At 46.1% G+C, this 20202-nt stretch overlaps 1 protein-coding gene across 1 annotated transcript in view; it reads left to right on the plus strand.

The window, feature by feature from the left end:
• The first annotated feature begins 5250 nt into the window (after nucleotides 1-5250).
• LOC141111149 (nicotinamide N-methyltransferase-like) overlaps nucleotides 5251-20202 on the plus strand; it is a 43265-nt gene continuing 28313 nt past the window's right edge. Inside the window, exons 1-2 of the mRNA XM_073603193.1 lie at nucleotides 5251-5491; nucleotides 6575-6782. Coding sequence (XP_073459294.1) covers nucleotides 5341-5491; nucleotides 6575-6782 — 359 coding nt within the window. The 5' untranslated portion in view covers nucleotides 5251-5340. The remainder of the gene's footprint in view (nucleotides 5492-6574; nucleotides 6783-20202) is intronic.

A 20202-nucleotide genomic window follows, 5' to 3' on the forward strand; every position in this document is an offset into this window, starting at 1 on the left:
CACAGTCCCAGCATGCCCAAGGACTGTGACATCATATGGGGGCGGGGTCTCCGCCTATATAAGTCACAACGCAGCCCTCAGACACCAGTCCAGCCGGAGAGAGCGTCGTGTCAACATCTGGGGGAAGAGAAGAGAAGAGAAGCCAAGAAGCCAAGAAGCCCGGACCTCCGCTCGCAATAGAGCTACATGAAGAGAGCGGAGGGGCCGGCCGAAGACCTGCGACACCGGGAGAAGAGGCCGGAGAGCGGAGAAGAACCAACCGGACGCCGGGAGAAGATGAAGCGGAGGGACCCCCGAAGCCGGAAGAAGACCCCCGAAGCCGGAGGAAGATCCCCCCCCCGGAGCTGTTTAATAAAATATTTTAAAAACCTGTGTGGTGTGTTTTATTACTTACACTTTTTTCCTAGGTAAATGGGTAGGGGTACCATGTACCCCATACTCATTTACATAGGGTGGGGGGCCGGGATCTGGGGGCCCCCTTATTAAAGGGGGCTCCCAGATTCCGATAAGCCCCCGCCCGCAGACCCCGAAACCAACGGCCAGGGTTGTCGGGAAGAGGCCCTTGTCCTCATCAACATGGGGACAAGGTGCTTTGGGGGGGGCGCAGGGCGCCCCCCTCCCCCAAAGCACCCACCCCCCATGTTGAGGGCATGCGGCCTGGTACGGTTCAGGAGGGGGGGGGGCGCTCGCTCGTCCCCACCCCCTTTCCTGACCGGCCAGGCTGCGTGCTCGGATCGGGGTCTGGTATGGATTTTAGGGGGGGCCCCACGCCGTTTTTTCGGCGTAGCGGGGTTCCCCTTTATAATCCATACCAGACCTAAGGGCCTGGTATGCCCCGCGCTCGCCGCAATAGGAAGATTTGTTTTTCCTATTGCAGCGAGCGCGAGATGCAATACCATGCCCTCGTGTCGTATTTGGTCTGTCGGACCAGCCTACACACGAGCGGGCTTTCCGTCGGACCAGCACACACACGAGCGGACTTTCCGCCCGAAACTGAGTCCGACGGAAAGATTTAAAACATGTTTCAAATCTTGGTCCGGCGGGCTTTTGGGAAAAAGTCCGCCGGAAAAGTCCGCCGCCGCCCACACACGGGCGGATTGTCCGGCACACTCTGGTCCGCCGGACCAAGTATGCCGGAAAGTCCGACCGTGTGTACGCGGCATTAGGCTCTGTTTCCTCTATTGCAACCCTAAAGTCGTGCGATTTTGCCACGATTTTTATGCGACTTGAAGCAATGCCTATATATTCTTGAGGTCTATGGACCTCAAGTCGCATCAAAGTGGGACCAAAGTAGTGCAGGGACTACTTTGAAGTCGCACAGATATGAACGGTACTCATTAGAAATCATGGGGTATGGCTTGCCATGTGACTTTGCAGTCCCAAGTCGCATGATAAGTCGCACTAGTGGAAACTGAGCCTTAGGCCCTGCACTACTTTGGTCCCACTTTGATGCAACTTGAGGTCCATAAACCTCAAGATTACACAGGCATTGCTTCAAGTCGCATCAAAATCGAGGTAAAAAATTGTGGCAAAATTGCGCGACTTCGGGGTTGCAATAGTGGAAACCGAGCCTTAATGTGGAAGAGAGGCTTATCACTGGAGGTTTTATCAGCAGATTTAGGTGTCTACCCACTTCATTGTGTTTAGCAACAGTCTCATTTTTGTGCTCAACCAAAGAACTCTGTTTCACTTTGCTCGTAGAAGGGTACTAAAACGGATATCAGGTTCCTGTTTCTTTACTTCAGTCATAGTTTCAGTGAAAGTAAAGTTTCTCTCTCCCAAAACAACTCTTAGGACCGGTGACATTGGGTGATGTGGCAGTAGCCCCTTTATTATTTGAGCAGTCCTTAATTTATCAACATCCGTGGGAGAGATTACCTTTTCAGTGAGCAATCTCCCTAGAAGCACTTCTAGCCTCCTCACAAACACAGAAACATCCTCTTCCTCTTTATGCTTTGTCTGTTTAAAATCAGCAAGCATCTGATCAGGGTCACGGTGCAGTCCATAAGTATCTGTCAAAACATCAATATATTCTTGAGCACTGGTACTCACATGAGTGTCTTTGTAAGCTCTAATGATAATAGATGCGGATGGTCTTAAACTTTCCATGATGCGCTGTTTTTTCTTTTCTGCTGAGCAGGTCCATTCCTCTATCACTTGTTGTGCAAAATCTTTCCACACCTCAAAGCTTTCTTTACCAGCGGAGACAGGGAGCACCCCTGAAAAAGCCTTCAATTTGCGATAAGAATCAGCATGTAAATTCTGAGCAATGACTTCAGTGACTTTTAGCAGCAGGTGCTCAATATTTGTTTCCTGCTTAGCAGCTGTAGCAGTCAACAGAGTTTGTCCTGATGAAGCAGTTGTATTCAATGGTTCAACCTTTACAGGCAGGGCTGGTAACTTCCACCTTACTGGAGGTGAGATTACTGGAAATACTACAGCACAACCAATTACTTCAGCTCCCCTTAGATATATGCAAAAGGGCCCTTTAACTGGATTTAAATCCACCTCACTGAGTCAGAGATAATGGATATAAAGTTCATAACTCTCATCGCAGACTGCGCCTCCTGCAGTCTATAGGTGCTCACAGTGATGGGTACACACGAAAAATGTCCTTTTAGGTGGAAGTGCCTATTCCAGGGCCCACTGCCTCACAGCTTCTGTTGATAACAGTGACATGGTCGTTCCTTAAAGAGGAGTTCCACCCAGGGGCTCCATTAAAAAAAAAAAAAAAATAAAAGTCAGCAGCTACAAATACTGCAGCTGCTGACTTTTAATTAGACACTTACCTGTCCCTGGGTCCAGCGATGCGGGGGATCGAAGCCCCGCTCGTCCCCCCCTCCGCTCGTCGGGGCCGGCATTTTCAAGCAGCGCCACGCGCCGTGATTGGCTGCTCAATCACCTGGGACCTGTAATGGGTCCCAGATGATTGACAGGAGGGAGGGAGCAGAGCCGAGCCCTTCCTGTGCCTGGGGGGACGCGATGTCACCAGCCCAGGCAAAGGAAGAGGCAGACTACAAGGGACCACCTAGCAACAGGCATTTAGAGGTAAGTAAAAAAAAAAAAGTATTCAAATGTTTTTTTGTTTTTTGTTTTTTTACAATTTTTCAGGTATTTTTGTTTTTTTGGGTGGAACCCCACTTTAATGTCCTGATCCAAGATATTTATCTCAGCAGTGCCTCCAAATGCAGCACTATTCTTCTCTCTCTGCGGCTACTGAGGTATGATGGTGCCACCTGTATAGTATTTAGGAGCAGAGTCTTCATAATCTGTGTGATCAGGACAGGATCTTTAACAAGCACAGTGCCTCCACTCAATTGGGGCTTGTGACTAACAAGTGAAATCCCAATTGAGAAATGTATCTCCACATAGACAGTAATCCACACAGCATTGTATTTGAAAGTATTGAAGAAATAACATTAATTGAACCATCCAACATAACGTATTTTCCAAACAGGAACATGAAATCATTAACAGTCTCTATGTATGTCTCAGTGAGGTAAATCTGCAGCACTTACACAGTCTGTGTTCTCTTAGCAGGAATTCACTCTTCTCTCCCCACATGTCTGTCTCTCCACCCACTTACCCACAAAACCCCTTGCCATCCTCTGCTCTTCTTGATGATCTCATCCTTGGTGAGAGAGAGCAAGAGAGAGAGAGAGAGAGAGAGAGCATAGCAACCCAGGGGCATAACTACCACCATAGCGACCCATGCGGGCGCTATGGGGCCCGCAGCCGAGTGGGGCCCAGTGAGGATAAGAGCACCGCCGGCACAGTCTCCCAGCCAGGGGAAGAGAGAGGAAAGGAAGAGGCGAGCTGTCCGTCACGGCAGCCTACCTATATATCAACGGCCACAGCCAATTTCCGTCAGTGTGAAAAGTTGGTGTTCAGGGTGTGGAAGCAGGTTTGTGGTTGGTGATCTCTATATTCAGAGGACTGCCTCAACATTTGAGGTGCTCTACCAGTACATAGGTGAAATACAATTCTGGGGTTTGTTAGTTACCTAAGGCTGGGTTCACATATCTGCGGTGCGGTTTGCCCTGTGCAGGGGCGTAACTACCACCATAGCGACCAATGCGGGCGCTATGGGGCCCACAGCCGAGTGGGGCCCAGTGAGGATAAGAGCACTGCCGGCACAGTCTCCCAGCAAGGGGAAGAGAGAGGAAAGGAAGAGGCGAGCTGTCCGTATCAGCAGAGAGCTGAATTGCCCGATGTAAGAGCTTTCATTAGAACTTCCAGTGTTCCTGGGGCTCACGTCACATAGCTCCACCTTTTGGCCCGGTGCCTTTGATAGACAGAATGCTGATCCAATGCGGGACATGTGACGTCATTAAAGGCGTTGGGCCAAGAGGTGGGGCTATGTGACGATGAGCCCCGGGAAGACAGGAAATTCAAATGAAAGCTATTACAGCGGGCAATCCCGCTCTCTGCTGATCCGGGTGGCTTGCCTCTTCCTCTGCATAGGTGGGGCTGTATGGGGCACAGGCAGACCAGGCTGTATTGGGCACAGGTCACGCTGTATGGGGCACAGGTCATGCTGTATGGGGCACAGGTCACGCTGTATGGGGCACAGGTCACGCTGTATTGGGCACAGGTCACGCTGTATGTGACAAAGGTCACGCTGCATTGACACTAGGGCAGCTGTGGGGGGGGGGGCTGTTTGCAGGGGGGCCCCATACAACATTTTGCTATGGGGCCCTGCTATTTCTAGTTACGCCCCTGTAGCAACCATATTGTAAAAGGGCAAACAAACACTGCATAACATGATTATACACTTGGTAAATGGGCAAAGAAATGATCACATCATTAAAAATGTTTTTTTAGTCCTTCTGTTGAGCAATGTCTTGGATGAATTATCACCAGTTCACACATAAGGATTGAAAATATAAAAAAACATTTATTGGAACTCCAAGGCCAAACTCTTTTACTACATTTCTTAAAGCGGTAGATACTGCTTTGTAAAATGGAGCCCACTGTCTCCTTCTTGTTTCTGTAGTCCAGGACTTGGTTACATAAACAAAACACACAAGACATTTTGGGCACAGAAAAAAACTTCTGTTCTATACTTGTAATGTAATATTTTGTTTGAGAGGATCAAACCTCTTCTACCCCCAAACCAGCAAAAATAAAACAAAAAAAACCTTCTTTACATCGTTGGCAGATCACAATGCAGTCACCTGAATCTCTGCTACCAAAGCATGATGACTTGAGTCACAATGTACTAATATTGGGTGACATTCTAACGAAGTCATAATATTTAAAAAGTTGAATTTATCCCACACATCAGAAGATAGGATACACACTGGAAGATTGCTGTAGTGGAGAAAACAATATTACAGGATGGAGCCCGGCTCTCATAAACTCTACCATGTACACGGCTTCCACTCCCGGGATTTCCTAGAAACGTACTGTTCCAGTAAACCAGAAATGCCCTTTACTCATGAGGCTTTTATGTATCCTATGGAGAAATTTCACAATGCATTTTCTTCAGGTAGGTAAAGCTTTTTTTTGATAAATTCTTTGTGCATGAAGTATATATTAGGAGAAATTAAGCATAACTATTGATTTGCAGAACAATCTTGTACAAGATATGACTGAAACAGAGGGTGAAAGAATCATATATTTAGATAAACCAGGTAGAGACAAAGTAGAATTTTTGCTGATCCATTCTTTAGGAAAATCAAAAAGCCCTCTAGCGGCACACTGTCACTGCTGCCAGGGCTTCCATCTTCACAGTCTTCTTTCTGGGTCCATGGGCTCTGTCCGTTTGAATGGCCGAGCTGCGATGATGCCCACAGGAGTCACGGTCTCAGCACAGAGCTCTGAATGGACAGCACTGTCTTTTCAGAGGGCAATGTGCATGCACCAGTGTCATCACCGGCTACTACTAAACTAAATATCTCCTAAATGGTGCACACTTAGGAGATATTTAATGTACATATAGGTAAGTCTTATAGGTCTGTAGGTATAAATCAAAAAGGGGACTTTACTACTGCTTTACCTTGCTGTTGGAGTATAAGAATATATTGTACATAGGGAGGTTGAACTTAGCAAGAATTAGCAAGAGATCATACACCCAAATGTGTTAAAAGATCAATCATCTCCACTATAGGGAGTCCTGGTTGTCTACCCCCTGGCACAGTCCCTGGCTATATGTGTGGAATATTCCTACAATGGGATCTTCCTACCATAATTCTCTCTGGTTATGTACTCCTGGAAGTTTTAGCTGCCCCCACCCATCTCTGTGTGTTCCAACTCTTCCTATTACATTCTCTATAATATAAAACAAATCATGCTGTAAGAGATGGTGAAAGCCCATTGTAATGGACACGGCAGGTGTGCAGAGCCGGGACCTCAGCATAGAGATAGAAGAAACTGGTTTAACTCACCTACCAATAACTGAAATATCAGTTTTTAATGAACTGACCTATAAAAAATATACCCTCTTCTTGAATGGCCTATATTGATATTTAGATGTAGCACAGTTGTGCTTTAACTGTCTTGAATTCAAATGCATTGCATAGAGACTATTCCACAGCTCTTCTTTAAGGTTGTTTTGAATCTTTTCCTGCAGGTGACTTTAGGGGAGATGTGTTGATTGATATCAGTACTGGTCCCATCATACACCTTCTCTATGCAGCGCAGAAATATTTCAGAGATATCATCCTTCTCAAGCCTTCTGATCACTGTATTGTAGAAGTGAAAAAATGGACAGACAGACGAACCGGAGCATTTGATTGGTCACACACCACTATACTTGCTACAGAATTGGCAGGAAAGAGGTGAAGTATCTGCCAGTTTTTTGTCCTAGTCAGACTGAATACCCTGTGTGATGAACTAGTAGCGTTGGGAGGAGGACCAGACATACTTTTTAAAACATTTGTAATTTAATTTTTGTATTTATTTATTAATAATAATAATAATTATTATTATTATTTAATTATTGTATTTTTAATTAGTCTTTTCAACTTGTGAGGAGATGCGTAAATCAGGTGATAATATTACGAGGGAAAAAGTTATGTTAACCCCTTCACGCCTAGGGTAAAACAAATGTAAATGCCTAAGCCCTATTTTGCAATTTTGACAGTTAGTAAAGTTAGTAAAACCGTACATATCATCAATACTTTGTGCATCCAGGTGGATTATACCTTGTTTTTTTCAGGACAAATTGGGCTTTCATTTGGTGGTAAATGGTAATGGATATCTTCCGATATTTTTTTAAATTATTATTATCAATGAAAACTAGCACAAAATAGTAAAAAAAAAAACAAATTTTTAAATGTAACTGTATATTTCTTGCTACTACCATAACTCACCACCAAAGAACTACCCAAAATAAATTCTCCTGCTCCTGACGATCCCAGCGATATCACATATGTATATTTTATGTTGTTTGTACCCGTAGTACAGCCCAGAAACAATAGTGCGCATTTTTGCTTTTTTTTTAACCCTACTTAAAACACACCGACACTAACTGACACTGACACTAATTTTAAAAAAAATCCTGTCCAAAATATACTGACCCTGACCTTGACCCAAACACTAACCCTGGCACTGACCTACTGGATCAAACCTTGATCCAGGTATTTATGTTAATTTTATTTATTTATTTTTTTTTTTATCATTTTTTTTTTATTTTCGTCACACTTTTTTTTAATTTATCTCTGCAAGGACAGAGAATGATACAATGTATCTCTCTTGTCCATTCACAGAGACAGAAAACATGGGGACGGGCTTCACAGTGACTAAACAATAGGGATGAGCCGAACACCCCCCGGTTCGGTTCGCACCAGAACCTGCGAACGGACCGAAAGTTTGCGCAAACTTTAGAACCCCATTAAAGTCTTTGGGACTCAAACGTTCAAAATCAAAAGTGCTAATTTTAAAGGCTAATATGCATGATATTGTCCTAAAAAGGGTTTGGGGACCCGGGTCTTGCCCCAGAGGACATGTATCAATGCAAAAAAAAAGTTTTAAAAACGTCTGTTTATTCAGGAGCAGTGATTTTAATGATGCTTCAAGTGAAAAATAATGAAATATTCCTTTAAATATCGTATCTGGGGGGTGTCTATAGTATGCCTGTAAAGTGGTGCGTGTTTCCCGTGCTTAGAACAGTCCCTGCACAAAATGAAATTTTTAAAGGAAAAAAAGTCATTTAAAACTGCTTGCGGCTTTAATGTAATGTCGGGTCCCGGCAATATGGATGAAAATCAGTTTGACAAACGGCATGGGTACCCCCCCAGTTCCATTACCAGGCCCTTTAGGTCTTGTATGGATATTAATATTGAACCCAAATTTAAAAAAGGAAAGGCGTGGGGCCCCCCCTATATACTCTGAACAGCCGTATGCAGGCGGTGCAAACAAGACAGGGACTGTAGGTTTGTTGTTAAGTAGAATCTGTTTGTAATTTTGAACTGGTATATTACAAGTGTAGCTCCAGCCAAAAAATCTATTTTTAAAATCTATTTTTAAGCTTTTTGAAAATCATAGGGAAGGGTTATCACCCCTTTTAACATTTGTTTTGTTGTCTGTGCACCTCTTCAGATTTCACCTCACTTTCTGTCCCAATGACAAATGTTTTTTGAAAATCTGGGGTTTTTAGTGAAACAAGTATTGGTGATAAAGCATCAGTGGAGAGGAGACACATTTTTCCCATAATAACTTTTACAGGAGAGAATTTCCCTTCCTAGGGGTAGATTTAATCCCACTTCCTGTTGTCTCCTTCCGTTTGCAAGTAGGAGTCATTTGTAAGTTGGGTGTTTGAAAAGTAGGGGCCTGCCCTATATACTCTGCAGAAATTGGGGCCTTAGGTGTTGGTGTTGCCACAACACTGTAAGCCCTCACAGTTACTCTTGGTGGGTGCAGGAACGGGCCCTGCTGTGAAATATTAGATCAAGAATTGTAATTACATGCCATTGTTGAACAGGGGCAGAAAAATGGGCCTTTGGTAGTGGTGGTGCTGGTGCCACAACACTGTAAGTCCTCACAGTTACTCTTGGTGGGCGCTGGAACGGGCCCTGCTGTGAAATATTATATCAAGAATTATAATTACATGCACCTGTTGAACAGGGGCAGAAAAATTGGGCCTTTGGTGGTGGTGGTGTTGCCACAACACTGTAAGCCCTCACAGTTACTCTTGGTGGGCGCAGGAATGGGCCCTGCTGTGAAATATTAGATTAGGAATTGCAATTACATGTCCCTATTGAACAGGGGCACAAAAATTGGGCCTTGGGCGCTGGGCAACCCCTCACAGATACTCTAGTTGGAGCGGAGGAATGAGCCCTGCTGCAAAGTATTTCATCAAAAATTGTAATTACACTCCCCTGTTAAACAGGGGCTGAAAAATCGGGCCTTAGGCACTGGTGCTGGTGCCACAACACTGCAACCCCTCACAGATACTCTAGCTGAGCGCAGCAACGAACCCTCCTGCAAAATATTGCATCAAAAATTGTAATTACATGCCCCTGTTAAACAGGGGCTGAAAAATTGGGCCTTAGCCACTGGTGGTGGCGCCCAGAACCAAAAATGTTCTTACAAGCTATCAGCATGATCATTGAGGAGGAAGAGGATAATCACTCAGCATAACAGGATAGTCTTGAAGGGATCTGACATTTCAAAAAAAAATTATTTGGTTACATCAGCATCAGGTGCCTGGTAGCTGGTGGTGATCCAAGACTGATTCATTTTTATGAAGGTCAGTCGACCAACCGAGTCGGTGGACAGGCGCACCCTGTGATCGGTTACAAAGCCTCCAGCAGCACTGAATGTGCGTTCTGAAAGAACGCTGGATGCAGGACAGGCCAGTAGCTCAATTGCATATCGTGCAAGCTCTGGCCAATGATCCATCCTCAAGACCCAGTAACGTAGAGGATTTTTGGTGGGAAAGGTGTCCAAGTCAGATCTTGCCCCTAGGTATTCCTTCACCATGTAAAACAGACGATGGCGATGGTTGCTGGAACCGAACATACCTTGGGGCTGCGGACTAAAAAATTGTCTGAACGCATCGGTCAGACGGTCACCTTCTCCACCGCTCCTTCTTTAACTGACCGAAGCATCAGCAACACGTTGTCCAGGAACAGGAGTTTGTAACCTCCCAGTCTCTGGGAACGTGTTGCACAGACCTTTCTGCAAGGCCTCCCGAAGATGTTTCATCCTCTGCTCCCTCTGCGATGGCAAGATAAGGTCCGCAACCTTACCCTTGTAATGTGGCTCAAGGAGGGTTGCCAGCCAGTAATGATCCCTCTCCTTGATACCACGATAACGGGGATCCTTCTGCAGGCTTTGCAGGATCAGGGAGGCCATGCAGCGTAGGTTTGCTGAGGCATTTGGTCCGGAGTCCTCTGGGTCACTAAGGACGACATGATCCACAGCCACCTCCTCCCAGCCACGTACAAGTCCATGGGTTTCTTGGGACTGTAAATGATCACTTAAAGACTGCTGCGATGCTGAGTGCAAGGCTGCACTTCCATGCTGACACAATCCTCCCCCTTCTCCTCCTTGTCCTCGTCCTCCTCGTCCTCTTCCTGTGTGATCGGCGGGCACTCAGGAACACTGTCTGGATAAAGGGGGCCTTGAGAGGTAAGGAAGTCCTCCTCTTCCTCCCTCTGTTCTGCCTCAAGTGGCCTGTCTATTATTTTACACAGTGTGTGCTCCAACAGGTGGACAAGAGGTACAGTTGATGCATACACTGTCACTGCTCACCATCCTCATGGCCTCCTCAAATGGTGACAGGACAGTGCATGCATCCCTGATCATAGCCCACTGGCGTGGGGAAAAAACCAAGGTCCCCTGACCCTGTCCTGGTGCCATAGTCGCATAGGTACTCATTGATGGCTCTCTGCTGCGTGTGCAGCCGCTGCAGCATGGCCAATGTTGAGTTCCACCTGGTGGGCATGTCACAGATGCCCACTAGACGGTTCTTGGGCAGGTTAAATTCCTTTTAGGGGTCAGCCAGCCGAGCACTGGCATTATATGACCTGTGGAAATGCACACAGACTTTCCTGGCCTGCCTCAGGACATCCTATAAGCCCGGGTACCTGCCCAAGAACCGCTGCACCTCCAAGTTAAGGACGTGAGCCAAACAGGGCACATGGGTCAGTTGTCCCTGTCGGAGGGCAGAGAGGAGGTTGGTGCCATTGTCGCAAACCACCATACTTGCCTTAAGCTGGTGTGGCGTCAACCACCTCTGAACCTGCCCCTGCAGAGCTAACAGAATCTCATCCCCAGTGTGGCTCCTGTCCCCCAAGCACACCAGCTCAAGCACCACATGGCATCTTTTTGCCTGCGTGCTTGCGTAGCCCCTTGAACACCTATGGAGCACCGCTGGTTCCGAGGACAAATCAGCACAGGGAGAGGCCATGGAGGAAGAAGAAGAGGAGGGGGTAGAGGAGAGAGGTGTGGCAGAATCACCACTAGTAGAATTTTGGAGGTGTGGTGGCGGAACAAAATCCAACACTACTGCACTCTGTCCTGCATGCTTCCCAGCTGCCAGAAGTCACCCAGTGCGCGGTGAAAGATAGGTAACGTCCCTGTCCATGCCTGCTGGACCATGAGTCAGCGGTAATATGCACCTTACCTCTGACCGCCCTGTCCAGCGAGGCCAAGACATTGCCTTCCACATGCCGGTAGAGAGCCGGAATCACCTTCCATGAGAAAAAGTGGCGTATGGGAACCTGCCACTGAGGAACCGCACATTCCACAAACTCACGGAAGGGGGCAGAGTCTACCAACTGAAAAGGCAGCAGTTGGAGTGTTAGCAATTTAGCCAAGCTAGCTTTCAACCACTGGGTATGTGGATGGCTGGGAGCGAACTTCTTTCTGCGGTGCAGCAGCTGGAGCAGGGAAATTTGCCTGGTACAATCTGACGTCGGTGTACCGATAGCAGATTGCCCCCAAGTACCCTGGCCTTTGACCCACCTAATTCTACACCTTAATTCCTCTCAGTGCAGGTCTCAGAGGGGACTGAAGGTATAGTGGGGTTGGAGATCCCAGCTGATGAGGAGCAAGGAGAGGTCCTCTTTGTTCTTTGGTGTGGGTCTTTTAGGTATGCTAGGCATGTGGTGCCCAAGCGGATAATGTTTTGGCCATGTGAGATACGCTTGAGACATATGTTGCAAATAGCAGCGGTGGGATCTGATGCACTCGTCTCAAAAAAGGCCCACACCAAGGAATTTCGGAATAACGCACAGAGACAGCAGAGCCCTGCACATGCGGAGCTCTGCGGTGTGATGCAGTCGGTGTGCTGCCCTTAAGCTGGCCCCTGGAGGGCATCCTGCTTGGTTGGTGATGTGCCTCCTCCTCATCCTGTCTCCTATTAGGCACCCACGTGGAGTCAGCGACTTCCTCATCATTCCCTCCCTCCTCATCACTGGAGCAAACCTGGCAGCATGCTGCAGCTGGGGGAACATGACTGCAAGATTGTTGTCCTTCTTGGGCACCCCCTCTCTCTGAGCTCACGTTACTGCCTTCCTCTAGCTGAGTACCATCATTGGAGCCTTCAAAATGCTGGGCATCCTCCTGGAGCATGTACCCAACACTGTGTTCAAACAGTTCAGGGGACTCCTCAGGAGGACATGGTGGGGCTAGGGAAGGAGTGACTGATGCCATTGAGCCGAAGGAAGAGGCCACGTTGGCAGCTGCTTTGCCAGACAAAGTACCCTGAGCCTGGGTGAGAGAGGATGAGGAGGATGAGGGCGGCTTGGTCATCCACTCTACCAAGTCTTCTGCATGTTGCTGCTCAACACGGCCAGCTGCCGAAAAAAAGGACAAGGGTGTTCCATGGCCACGTGCTGATGAGGATGCACCATGACCACAACCAGCACTGTTGCCTCTAGACACAGAGCCTGCTTGCCCTCTTTTATTGGCTGGTGACTGTCTGCCTCTGCTTGTTGGCCTTCCAGACATACTAATGGCCTGCAGTGAGATGTAGCTGCACAAAGCTGGGATGTATATATATATATATATATATACTGATACTGCAGCTAGCAGAATCAACTGCCTGTCTGTAGTATTATTAGTATGAGAACACCAGCAATTGTCTTCAGGTAGCTTTAGGTGCACACTATGCAGAGGACACAGTACACTAACTGTAAATACTGTAGCTGCCTGCCTGTGGTATTAATAGTTGCAGAAGAACACCTCCGATTGTCTTCAGGTAGCTTTAGGTGCACACTATGCAGAGGACACAGTACACTAACCGTAAATACTGTAGCTGCCTTCCTGTGGTATTAATGGGAGCAGAACAACAGCAATTGTCTTCGGGTAGCTTTAGGTGCACACTGTGCAGAGGACGCAGTACACTAACTGTAAATACTGTAGCTGCCTGCCTGTGGTATTAATAGGATCAGAAGAACACCACCAATTTTATTCAGTTAGCTTTAGGTGCACACTGTGCAGAGGACACAGTACACTAACTGTAAATACTGTAGCTGCCTGCCTGTGGTATTAATAGGATCAGAAGAACACCACCAATTTTCTTCAGGCAGCTTTAGGTGCACACTGTGCAGAGGACACAGTACACTAACTGTAAATACTGTAGCTGCCTGCCTGTGGTATTAATAGGAGCAGAACAGCAATTGTCTTCAGGTAGCTTTAGGTGCACACTGTGCAGAGGGCACAGTACACTAACTGTAAATACTGTAGCTGCCTGCCTGTGGTAATAATAGGATCAGAAGAACACCACCAAGTTTCTTCAGGCCGCTTTAGGTGCATACTGTGCAGAGAACACAGTACACTAACTGTAAATACTGTAGCTGCCTGCCTGTGGTATTAATAGGATCAGAAAAACACCACCAATTTTCTTCAGGTAGCTTTAGGTGCACACTGTGCAGAGGACGCAGTACACTAACTTATAAATACTGCAGCTGCCTGTGATACTAATAGGATCAGAAGAACACTGCCAATTTTCTTCAGGTAGCTTTAGGTGCACACTGTGCAGAGGACACAGTACACTAACTGTAAATACTGTAGCTGCCTGCCTGTGGTATTAATAGGATCAGAAGAACACCACCAATTTTCTTCAGGCGGCTTTAGGTGCACACTGTGCAGAGGACACAGTACACTAACTGTAAATACTGTAGCTGCCTGCCTGTGGTATTAATAGGAGCAGAACAGCAATTGTCTTCAGGTAGCTTTAGGTGCACACTGTGCAGAGGGCACAGTACACTAACTGTAAATACTGTAGCTGCATGCCTGTGGTATTAATAGGATCAGAAGAACACCACCAATTTTCTTCAGGTCGCTTTAAGTGCATACTGTGCAGAGGACACACTACACTAACTGTAAATACTGTAGCTGCCTGCCTGTGGTATTAATAGGATCAGAAAAACACCACCAATTTTCTTCAGGTAGCTTTAGGTGCACACTGTGCAGAGGACGCAGTACACTAACTTATAAATACTGCAGCTGCCTGTGATACTAATAGGATCAGAAGAACACTGCCAATTTTCTTCAGGTAGCTTTAGGTGCACACTGTGCAGAGGACACAGTACACTAACTGTAAATACTGTAGCTGCCTGCCTGTGGTATTAATAGGAGCAGAACAGCAATTGTCTTCAGGTAGCTTTAGGTGCACACTGTGCAGAGGGCACAGTACACTAACTGTAAATACTGTAGCTGCATGCCTGTGGTATTAATAGGATCAGAAGAACACCACCAATTTTCTTCAGGTCGCTTTAAGTGCATACTGTGCAGAGGACACACTACACTAACTGTAAATACTGTAGCTGCCTGCCTGTGGTATTAATAGGATCAGAAAAACACCACCAATTTTCTTCAGGTAGCTTTAGGTGCACACTGTGCAGAGGACGCAGTACACTAACTTATAAATACTGCAGCTGCCTGTGATACTAATAGGATCAGAAGAACACTGCCAATTTTCTTCAGGTAGCTTTAGGTGCACACTGTGCAGAGGACACAGTACACTAACTGTAAATACTGTAGCTGCCTGCCTGTGGTATTAATAGGATCAGAAGAACACCACCAATTTTCTTCAGGCGGCTTTAGGTGCACACTGTGCAGAGGACACAGTACACTAACTGTAAATACTGTAGCTGCCTGCCTGTGGTATTAATAGGAGCAGAACAGCAATTGTCTTCAGGTAGCTTTAGGTGCACACTGTGCAGAGGGCACAGTACACTAACTGTAAATACTGTAGCTGCATGCCTGTGGTATTAATAGGATCAGAAGAACACCACCAATTTTCTTCAGGTCGCTTTAAGTGCATACTGTGCAGAGGACACACTACACTAACTGTAAATACTGTAGCTGCCTGCCTGTGGTATTAATAGGATCAGAAAAACACCACCAATTTTCTTCAGGTAGCTTTAGGTGCACACTGTGCAGAGGACGCAGTACACTAACTTGTAAATACTGCAGCTGCCTGTGGTACTAATAGGATCAGAAGAACACCGCCAATTTTCTTCAGGTAGCTTTAGGTGCACACTGTGCAGAGGACGCACTACACTAACTTGTAAATACTGCAGCTGCCTGTGGTACTAGGAGGATCAGTAGAACACCACCAATTTTCTTCAGGTAGCTTTAGGTGCACACTATGCAGAGGACGCACTACACTAACTTGTAAGTACTGCAGCTGCCTGCAGTACTATTAGGACCAGAAGAACACCACCAATTTTCTTCAGGTAGCTTTAGGTGCACACTGTGCAGAGGACGCACTACACTAACTTGTAAATAATGCAGCTGCCTGCAGTACTAATAGGATCAGAAGAACACCACCAATTTTCTTCAGGTAGCTTTAGGTGCACACTGTGCAGAGGACGCACTACACTAACTTGTAAATACTGCAGCTGCCTGCGGTACTAATAGGATCAGAAGAACACCACCAATTTTCTTCAGGTAGCTTTAGGTGCACACTGTGCAGAGGACGCACTACACTAACTGTAAATACTGTAGCTGCCTGCCTGTGGTATTAATAGGATCAGAAGAACACCACCAATTTTCTTCAGGCAGCTTTAGGTGCACACTGTGCAGAGGACACAGTACACTAACTGTAAATACTGTAGCTGCCTGCCTGTGGTATTAATAGGACCAGAACAGCAATTGTCTTCAGGTAGCTTTAGGTGCACACTGTGCAGAGGGCACAGTACACTAACTGTAAATACTGTAGCTGCCTGCCTGTGGTATTAATAGGATCAGAAGAACACCACCAATTTTCTTCAGGTCACTTTAGGTGCATACTGTGCAGAGAACACAGTACACTAACTGTAAATACTGTAGCTGCCTGCCTGTGGTATTAATAGGATCAGAAGAACACCACCAATTTTCTTCAGGCAGCTTTAGGTGCACACTGTGCAGAGGACACAGTACACTAACTGTAAATACTGTAGCTGCCTGCCTGTGGTATTAATAGGAGCAGAACAGCAATTTTCTTCAGGTAGCTCTAGGTGCACACTGTGCAGAGGGCACAATACACTAACTGTAAATACTGTAGCTACCTGCCGGTGGTATTAATAGGATCAGAAGAACACCACCAATTTTCTTCAGGTCGCTTTAGGTGCATACTGTGCAGAGGACACAGTACACTAACTGTAAATACTGTAGCTGCCTGCCTGTGGTATTAATAGGATCAGAAAAACACCACCAATTTTCTTCAGGTAGCTTTAGGTGCACACTGTGCAGAGGACGCAGTACACTAACTTGTAAATACTGCAGCTGCCTGTGGTACTAATAGGATCAGAAGAACACCGCCAATTTTCTTCAGGTAGCTTTAGGTGCACACTGTGCAGAGGACGCACTACACTAACTTGTAAATACTGCAGCTGCCTGTGGTACTAATAGGATCAGTAGAACACCACCAATTTTCTTCAGGTAGCTTTAGGTGCACACTATGCAGAGGACGCACTACACTAACTTGTAAATACTGCAGCTGCCTGCGGTACTATTAGGACCAGAAGAACACCACCAATTTTCTTCAGGTAGCTTTAGGTGCACACTGTGCAGAGGACGCACTACACTAACTTGTAAATAATGCAGCTGCCTGCAGTACTAATAGGATCAGAAGAACACGCTGGTAGGTTAATTGGATCCTGGCTAAATTGTCCCTAATATGTATGAATGTGAGTTAGGGACCTTAGATTGTAAGCTCCTTGAGGGTAGGGACTGATGTGAATGTACAATGTATATGTAAAGCGCTGTGTAAATTGACTGCGCTATATAAGTACCTGAAATAAATAAATAAATAAATAGGAACACCACCAATTTTCTTCAGGCAGCTTTAGGTGCACACTGTGCAGAGGACGCACTACACTAACTTGTAAATACTGCAGCTGCCTGCGGTACTAATAGGATCAGAAGAACATCACCAATTTTCTTCAGGTAGCTTTAGGTGCACACTGTGCAGAGGACGCACTACACTAACTGTAAATACTGTAGCTAATAGGACTAATAGGATCAGAAGAACACCAGCAATTTTCTTCAGGTAGCTGTAAATACTGTAAAAACACCTGCCTGCCTGACAGTAGGAATATATTAACAGGAACGGATCTAGCTAAACTGAATACACTGTGTGTGTGTGTGTGTGTGTGTGTGTATATATATATATATATATATATATATATATCACCTAGGATGCATATATATATATATACACAATACATTGTAAGTGCAGCTAACTGACTCCCCTGCCTACTCTATCTAACTTAAATCAAATGACACTGTCTCTCTCTCTCTATCTCTTTCTCAACGCCGGAACACACTACACAGGGCCGACGTGCAGGCGGCCTTATATAGTGTGGCGCGTGTACTAAACCCCCTGAGCCATAATTGGCCAAAGCCACCCTGGCTTTGGCCAATTACAGCTCTCTGTACAGATGGCGCTGTGATTGGCCAAGCATGCGGGTCATAGTGCATGCTTGGCCAATCATCAGACAGCAATGCACTGCGATGTTGCGGTGCATTATGGGCCATGACCCGCCACTCGAATTTGACGTGAACAGCCCATATCGTTCGTAATTCGATGACGGTCGAACGTGCAATGTTCAAGTCGAACATGGGTTCGACTCGAACTCGAAGCTCATCCCTACTAAACACTGATAAATAGCCAATTAGAAGCTATCACAGCGATCAGGTGACCCAGAATTGGCCGTTCTGGGTCCTGATCATTAGAACAGGACCCAGTCTCTGTGCTGGGTCCTGCCTTGTGATGCGCTTCTAGCACGAAGGGTGATAAGCAAATAAGCAAAAAAAAGCCCAGTCCAGTGGGGCCGCATATTTGCATACGGTTGGCGTAAAGGGGTTAATAATGCATTAATGCTCCACTAATAGGGATGAGCTTTATGTTTGGGTCGAACATGAGTTCGACTCGAACATTGGCTGTTCAAGCGTTCATCGAAATACGAACATTATGGGGCGTTCGTGACAAATTCGAGCGGCGTGTCATGCCCCATAATGCACCACAACATCGCAGTGCATTGCTGTCTGATGATTGGCCGAGCATGCACTATGACCCGCATGCTTTGGCCAATCACAGTGCCATCAGCAAAGAGAGCCATAATTGGCCAAAGGCATAGTGCCTTTGGCCAATTATGGCTCAGGGGGTTAAGTCCACGCCCCACACTATATAAGTCCGCCTGCATGTCGGCCCTGTGTAGTGTGTTGCTGGCGTTGACCGAGACAGAGTGTCATTTCATTTAGATTGAGCAGGCAGGCTATTCAGTTAGCTGCAGTGTATTTAATATATATATATATACAGTCAGTCTCTTATATATAAATATATCCACTGTATCCAGTTTAGCTAGATCTCACTGCAGTCCATTCCTGGTGTACTCTTTCTAATGTACTTCAGGCAGGCAGGTGATTTTGCTAGCTGCAGTGCATTTAATATATATATACAGTCTTGTATATATATATATATATATATATATATATATCTATATACACATCCACTGTATCCAGTCTAGCTAGATCTGACTGCAGGCTGTTCCTGGTGTACTTTTTCTAATATACTGTCAAGCAGGCAGGTGATTCAGTGATCTGCAGTGCATAAAATATATATACAGTCTCCTACATATATATATATCCACTGCATTCTAGTCTAGCCAAGCCTATATCTGACTGCAGGCCATTCCTGTTGTACGTTTTCAATTACACTCTCAGGCAGGCAGGTGATTCAGTGATCTGCAGTGCATTAAATATATATAGTCTCCTACATATATATATCCACTGCATTCTAGTCTAGCCAAGCCTATATCTGACTGCAGGCCATTACTGTTGTACGTTTTCAAATACACTTTCAGGCAAGCAGGCAAGTGATTCAGTGATCTGCAGTGCATTAAATATATATACAGTCTCCTACATATATATCCACTGCATTCCAGTCTAGCCAAGCCTATATCTGACTGCAGGCCATTCCTGTTGTACATTTTCAAATACACTTTTAGGCAGGCAGGCAGGTGATTCAGTGATCTGCAGTGCATTAAATATATATACAGTCTCCTACATATATATATATCCACTACATTCTAGTCTAGCCAAGCCTATATCTGACTGCAGGCCAATCCTGGTGTACTTTTTCTAGTAAACTTCAGGCGGTGTTTTGCCAATAAAATTTTACAGCATGTCTGGAAGGCCATCTAGGAGAGGCAGACGCTCACAGGCCACTAAAAAAGGGCAAGCAGGCTCTGTGTCTACAGCCAACAGTGCTGGTCGTGGACACAGTGCATCCTCAGCACGTGGCTGTGGGACATGCTTGTCCTTTTTTTCGGCAGCTGGCCGTGTTGATCCACAACATGCAGAAGAGTTGGTAGACTGGATAACTAAGCCGTCCTCATCCTCTGTCACCCAGGCACAGAGTAGTTTGCCTGCCAATGCAGCTGCCAAAGCGACCTATTCCATTGGCTCAATGTCATCAGTCACTCCTTCCCTAGCCCCACCATCATGCACAGAGGAGTCCCCCAAACTGTTTGACCACAGTGTCGGGTACATGCTGCAGGAGGATGCACAGCATTTTGAAGGCTCCGATGATGGTACCCAGGTTGAGGAAGGCAGTAACGTGAGCCCAGAGAGAGGGGGTGCTCAAGAAGGACAAGAAACTGGCAGTCATGTTCCCCCAGCTGCAGCATACTGCCAGGTTTGCTCCAGTGATGAGGAGGGAGGGGATGATGAGGTCATTGACTCTACGTGGGTGCCTGATAGAAGAGAGAAGGAGGCACATCTCCAACGAGGCAGGATGCCCTTCAGCTTAAGGGC

Source organism: Aquarana catesbeiana, linkage group LG10, assembly GCF_042186555.1.
Source record: "Aquarana catesbeiana isolate 2022-GZ linkage group LG10, ASM4218655v1, whole genome shotgun sequence".
NCBI lineage: Eukaryota > Metazoa > Chordata > Amphibia > Anura > Ranidae > Aquarana > Aquarana catesbeiana.